Below are 6,576 nucleotides of genomic sequence, written 5' to 3' on the forward strand. Positions count from 1 at the left end.
ACTTGATACAGGCCAATTGTTTCTAGGTTCCTTAGTGCATATAGTTTCCATAAAGCATCCCTCAAATGTGCATATGCTGAAATATTGCCATTTATTAATCCATAAGGGTTAGAGTTTAATCAGATCTAGCACTCCGTCCTTTTACATTTTCTTTTTATGTTCTCCTTTGGCCAGTTCACAGTGCTCTCTCTGCATTTAATATAATAAATAAATTGCACCCCATATTTCTTTTATAACATTTTGGCAGTTGTATCAATATTATTGAAATGAGAGTTAGTGAGCCAGAGTCTTAGGAGAGCTGGCCTATTTCTGCGTTTCATCTGATGGTGTGCATGCGCACGCATCTGTAGTTCCTCCAATCAAACCCTCGGCTCATTTCACTACACAAGACCGGACCGGCTCAGAAAGGACAGCTGGCAAAATAAGGAATGGATGGATGCAAAGATAAAAGAGGTAAAGATTTTCGAAGAACAGTGCAGTCAAACACAGAGTAAATAATGAGTTTAGTTTTGGTTTCACTTTACCCATCTGGATTTAGTTGGACAAACCATTTCCTTCAATCTCATGCCATTGGTTTACGCCAATGTCAGGCAAATATTTTTAGGTCACAGTTGCTTCTGCATATAAAGCTAGAGTATATGCATTTTATCATCAACTTAAATTATTCTAGACTAGCCTAAAATTAATCACTAAATCAAACATATTTGTTTTGTACATATCCAAACAAATGGGAAAAAACTTCATTGCTTGTATAACGCATCATAATTTTAATACACAAAGATGAACACGAAATGCATGATGGTTGGTAAATCTAAAATTACATAATGATAACAGCACATTGCGCTTTCAGTGGTCTGCTGGCTCTTGTACTAAGGCAATCTTTGTTCAGAGCTGTCAGAATCAATACAGTTCATCAGTGCAGTTTCCTTTAGATCTATCTGCATTATCTCCTGAAGCACCATACAGGGTTAAAAAACGTCTGTAATTTGTTCACCACAGAAATGCAAGGGTAATACAAACACAAGGATTTTCCTGACAATGATGAAAACTGTGTGCGGTGAACATGAAACATGCATACAGATGAAGCTTACATGCATGACTACACTATGAAATGCATCATGCATAAAACATTTCAAACAATGTGCATTACTTATTAAAGGGGTTTCTACCAGTTTTCTGTCTCATCGCTGCTATTTTAAGGCACCTCGTACAGTCAATAACCATATTGATTTTATTTTAAAATTCATGAAAGAGAGAGATGACTTAGCAAGTAAAGTCAGGATTCTTTTAAAACTGATTTAAATATGGTAAAAATGTAGCAACATGTAATTAAAAAATCATTGTGATCAGACAGATAAACACCAGATAATCCAGACTGCCTGAAGATGTTTATTCCAAACTCCACCATGAGGATATTCAGAAATACAGCTCATGATGGCAAAGCTTTAATTACAGTCATTTAAAACATTATGCAATGCCTCACAAAACCCAAAGAGACCAATCTGAAGACACTCCCTGCTGTTCTACTGGCTGAGACGACTGATGTGAGGAAACCATGTTGTTGTGCTTCCTGCAGTTAAACAGCATGGCGATGTCTGCTGGAATCTATTTGTATGATAAAGTCAAGAAATGTTTTTTTTTTTCTCATTTCAAAAGGAAACATGCTATCCTTCATTTTCAGTTTCTTCAGCTTCATATGAGAATGGAGTTTAAAAAGCTACAATATTGTAGCCTAAAACAATGGCAAAAATGCTACAGTATTGTCAACAATAACTAATAACAAACATGGACAAGGTGACATAGCAGAAAAAAAAAGTTTCAGGCAGAGCAATGTATTACATTTTGATGAATACATATCATAAAATGCATATGGTAAAACTGCAGTTTTGGGAAGCTCCTGAAGAAATGTCATGGTCATAATTCACCTAAAAATCAAAAGATTTTTTTCTTAAAGACAATCCATATTTTAGGACCGTTTGCATTGTTACATTATTTTCACTTCTTACATTACTGTAGTGCAAAAACATCTCATTCACGTTGAATAAAATCAATCCCTCCAGACAATATTGAAAAAAAAAAATGTATATAAACAAATGCTACCAGGATCTATATGCACAATTATATTTTATTATGTTCTTTGATATGTAAATACTACATATTTCAATAATGGAGTAAAATGTTTCATTGTCATGGAAATAATGTTGCAATGCATTATATATATATATATATATATATATATATATATTATATTATATATATATAATATATATATATATATTATATATATATATATGCATTGCAACATTATATAATTGTCTTTATGCAAAATATAATTTTATATTTATTCTTTTTCTCTTTTTTTATTTAGGGGTGAAATATGAGCATGTTTTCTAGAGCTTGGTGTGTACACAGTCATTGTTATTTACTACGAGTAGAAGAGAGGAGGATGATAAGAGAAGAGACAATGATGAAAAAGAGTGATGTAAAAAATTAGATGGTAATACAATATGGCAATTCCTCCTCTCCTACCTGCTGTTTATAAAGAATAGAAGTATCAACACATTAATATTGAACATTTGCATTCATGCTGAAGAAAACAAACTCAAAGTAGCACAGTGATCTGCCTGTGTGTGCGTGTGTGCTCTTGTGCTCAGGGTTTCTTTGTACTGCTGGCAGTCACTGCGTTGCCTGTGTTGATAGGGATGTTGATTTCAGAGCCCTGGATGGCAGGTTTGGGCAGAGAAGCTTCAATGGTCAGGACCCCCTCAGGAGACAGAGTGGAGGTGATCTTCTCAGAGTCGGCACCAGAGGGCAGACTGCAACACAAGACAATCACCTTACAGTCAGGAAATCACAGCTCCAGACAAAAGGTCACAAAAGGTCATCTTTAGACAGGCATCACATCAAGTTTTAAATCTATTTGACTTATCTAGAGAATATTTTATATTGTATTTGTACTATATATTTCTTTAGGTCAACAACTACTACACTAAAATAAAAAACTACTGGATTATGTTTTACAAGAAAATACTATTCCAATTTTTCTACTTTAAAATTTCATGTTTTATAATATATTTTAATTGCCACTTTGTTGTAATTGTAAAATTTACCAGAAATAAATAATTTAAAAAAACCTAAAAACCTAATTAAATCATCAAACAACACACCAAAACAAACAAAAAAAATCAAATATATATATATATATATACTATCTGCCATACACTCACACAAATTTTGCAGTTAATGCAATAAAATAAATAAATAAAAATGCAATTCCAAGCCATTGAAACTCAAGAGAAATTAACACAAAACATGAGCACAGGTCCGCAGAGAGTTTGAGCTCTTTCAGAAACAGATGTGAAATATTATGCAATGTGATGCATGAATCACTGTCAAGAGCCATTATCTCAAACATGTCCCACCCTCTTAGTATTCTCGGGACAATGTCACTTTTGATCCTCCCTATCAAGTGTGCAGTACTTACGTGTATTTCCTGGTGAAACATCTGGACACAAAGCCATGTTCATCCTTCCGCTCCTCATGTTTGCCTGCATGCAGATCAGATGAGGACAGACACACAAAAAAAAACATGAAATATCTCTCAGATTCTTCAGAACAGTAAAAACTTTGGCCAAATGGACATTTCTCATCAACATCTCCTGGGATCAAATGATCTAAGCTGCAATCCACATTGCTGTATATCAGCTTTCTCAGTTGTGTCTGTTTTTATAAGAAACCAAAACAAGATCTCATTTGCAACTGGATAGCAACATCTTGGCAACCAATCACCATTCACATTATTCAGAAAATGTACAAATCTGATTATATTTGCACATCTGATTAGTGTTACGTTTCTGATGTAGTGTTGAATGTAGTTGATTTAGACAATCAGGAGTGTTTAACTGAGCTTTGCCTATAATGTGTCATGTTTAAGTTTCCTCAGTTTGGTGACGAGTGTCTGCTCCTTCTCTTAAGCACTTCTTGAACAGTGTGTGTTTGACCTCGCTGTCCTCTGACTGTTCCTCAAAGCCCTAAACTCTGGCTGACACCCGGCCGGGTAACCCAGCACCAGCTCTGTTTGTTTAGACAACACGACTGAGACCTCAGAGGACCCTCACCATCTGACAGATGGCCACAGAGACGGATGAGATATGAGAGTCATTAAGTCCAGTGTGTATTACTTCACAAGCTCAACATGAAACGCTCCCCATTTCACTTCTGAAATCTGATGCATTTCCAAATGAAATAAAAGTAAAAATACAAAATGGCACAAAGATGAGAACTTAAGTCTCAAGCTCTGGCTTCTGCATGCTGCACATACTGTTTTAACTGCATTGTGGTCGGGTTATGTAATATCTCAGGAATGTCTCAGGAACATCAGCTCCCACCCTACAGAAGATAATAGTTCTCCCAGCAGCAGCCCTTTGTTTGCTTCACACCCGACCACCTCTCTTCCTTAGGGAAGCCCATTTCTTCCACAAAAAAACCCCCTGCTTTGGTACATAATTATGAGATAAAAAGTCACAATTATGACAAAGTATCAGAATTATGAGACACTGAGTAAATTCTAAAAAAGTCAAAATTATGAGACAAAAAAAAAAATGAGACAAAAATAATAAAAATTAAGACAAAAAAATCAAAATTAATAATCTAAAAAATCATAATAATAACTAAAAAGTCATAATTATGAGGTAAAACTCAATTATGACTAATTATATTATAGAAATTATATTTTATAATTAAAGTTGAGATAAAAAGTCAAATTATGAGATGCTAAGTCATAATTATGAGATAAAAAATCTATTATAACAAAAGTCAATGTGATGATAAGTCATAGATATGACAGTCAAAATGATGATACTTAGTCATAATTATGTGATAAAAACTTAATTATGACAAAATGATATGATACAAAGTCACAATTTTGAAAAAGTTGAAATTATGACGTTAAAAAGTCATAAAAATTATGAGATATTAAATCATGAAAAAAAAAATACATAAAAAGTTACAATTATGACATGACATAGTCATAATTATGACATAAAAGGTCATCATTACGACAGTCAAATTTTGTCATAATTTTCATAATATATATTATTTTATACTTTTTGTCATTGATTTTATCATCATAAATTATAATTTTTTTATATCTTATATAGATCAATTCGACAAAAACAAAACAAATCAGCTCTAATTTCCTTCTTATATAGCAGAAATGGGCTTCTATACTTCCTGGACATTTCCCTTCCAAAACAACTAAACAAATCAGCTCTAATTTCCTTCCTTGAAGTAAAACTCTCATGAAACTTTCAAAGTAGTTTTTACATGCTATAGCATCAGCACACACACAATTTTGGATTGTTATTCATTGTATCAAGAAGGTCTTTTCCCTTCACTAAGTTTCTGCATCATGGTTAAAGACTCGCTGAGCTGGTGTTTTGGTGATTTTTAGTGGATGTTCAATACGAATCAGTTCACGCAGGTGTAAAAAATCACATTAACTATAGCAACATCATCCACCAAATAATCACAATACTGGCATGTCAAACCAGACAATCTTAGTTTTGAGAAATGCATGTTTCTTTACATTAAACACTTGCTTTTATACTCTTGAATCTAATGCAATGAAATTCAGACATTTTTAAGAGTGACTATAGCGTCCAAATACTTTATGAGACGCTCTTCTTGGGCTAAATGATGAAATTATGAAGCAAAGTGCTCACCGGTGATCTCCACCACCCCATCTTTGGTCTTCACCGTCAGCTCCTCTGGGGCGAAGTGATTGACATCCAGGCTGATCTTCCAGGAATCTGGCGTCTGCTTGATCTCAGATATTCCCGAGCTCATCTGTCGGGAAAGGGCCCGGCTGTAGTTCGGGGGGTGCATCATGGAGGCGGAGGGCGACATGGGCACCTGAGCCACTGGGCTCTGTATTAAAGAGGCCATTTCTGGAAATCCAAAGGGCCGAATGTATCCGGGCCAGTGTGTGCTGGGAAATGTGGGCATCTCCTCGGAGAAGTGTGGCATCCCAAAGGTCTGATCGAAGAGCCGGCTGCCCTGGGACCAGTCGCGGAAAGGGTCCCAGGATGGGCTGTGCATAAAAGTGAAGGGGATGCGTCTCTCGGCCATGGCTGAAGTTTATTCTTGCTCTGAAAGTTTTCTGGCAAGTGTTGTGTCCTGTTTGGGAGTGCTGAGATTTATAAGAACACTCTCAGCCGACACTCCTCTTTCCACACTAATGCAACGCCCCCTCCCATCCAGATATTTATAGAAGTGACTAGAATGTCTATTCAGGGACGGCCTAGCATTAGAATGGAATCCAAGGCAAAGGCCTTCTCAAAGCCGGCATCGTTCCTTTCCTGGATGACTGAACCTCTCTCTCAAACACATTCTCTTGTTGTGACACGGGAGTGGAGGAATCTAAAGGTCAGAGAGAGTCTTCTGATAACAACAGGTGACCAAACACACATGCGCTAATCCACAGCAGGAATTCAGTGCCAACACACAGAACACTAAACTGACTGAGACATGAAAATACAGACAAACAGGGTTACACTGAAAAACAGTTAGCTTAGG

General features: G+C 35.8%; 1 protein-coding gene across 1 annotated transcript; it reads right to left on the minus strand.

Annotated features, from left to right (window-relative positions):
• Positions 1-2,269: 2,269 nt before the first annotated feature.
• On the minus strand, positions 2,270-6,195 carry LOC109085624 (heat shock protein beta-1-like). Its single transcript, XM_042723232.1, has 3 exons — positions 5,724-6,195; positions 3,485-3,548; positions 2,270-2,816 (listed from the first exon to the last, which is right to left on the minus strand). The coding sequence occupies exons 1-3, from the start codon at positions 6,127-6,129 to the stop codon at positions 2,651-2,653; spliced, it is 636 nt and encodes a 211-aa protein (XP_042579166.1). The 5' UTR covers positions 6,130-6,195; the 3' UTR covers positions 2,270-2,650.
• Positions 6,196-6,576: the final 381 nt, after the last annotated feature.

This window comes from Cyprinus carpio, chromosome B5 (assembly GCF_018340385.1).
Source record: "Cyprinus carpio isolate SPL01 chromosome B5, ASM1834038v1, whole genome shotgun sequence".
NCBI classification, from domain to species: domain Eukaryota; kingdom Metazoa; phylum Chordata; class Actinopteri; order Cypriniformes; family Cyprinidae; genus Cyprinus; species Cyprinus carpio.

What these genes read in the sequence shown, in the direction of transcription:
- LOC109085624 (XM_042723232.1), bottom strand. Translation starts at nt 6,129, where the DNA reads ATGGCCGAGAGACGCATCCCCTTCACTTTTATGCACAGCCCATCCTGG. An exon ending in TGGGGTGGTGGAGATCACCG is followed by an intron (nt 3,549 to 5,723) that starts GTGAGCACTTTG and finishes ATCTGCATGCAG; the next exon opens with GCAAACATGAGGAGCGGAAG. An exon ending in TGTTTCACCAGGAAATACAC is followed by an intron (nt 2,817 to 3,484) that starts GTAAGTACTGCA and finishes CTTGTGTTGCAG; the next exon opens with TCTGCCCTCTGGTGCCGACT.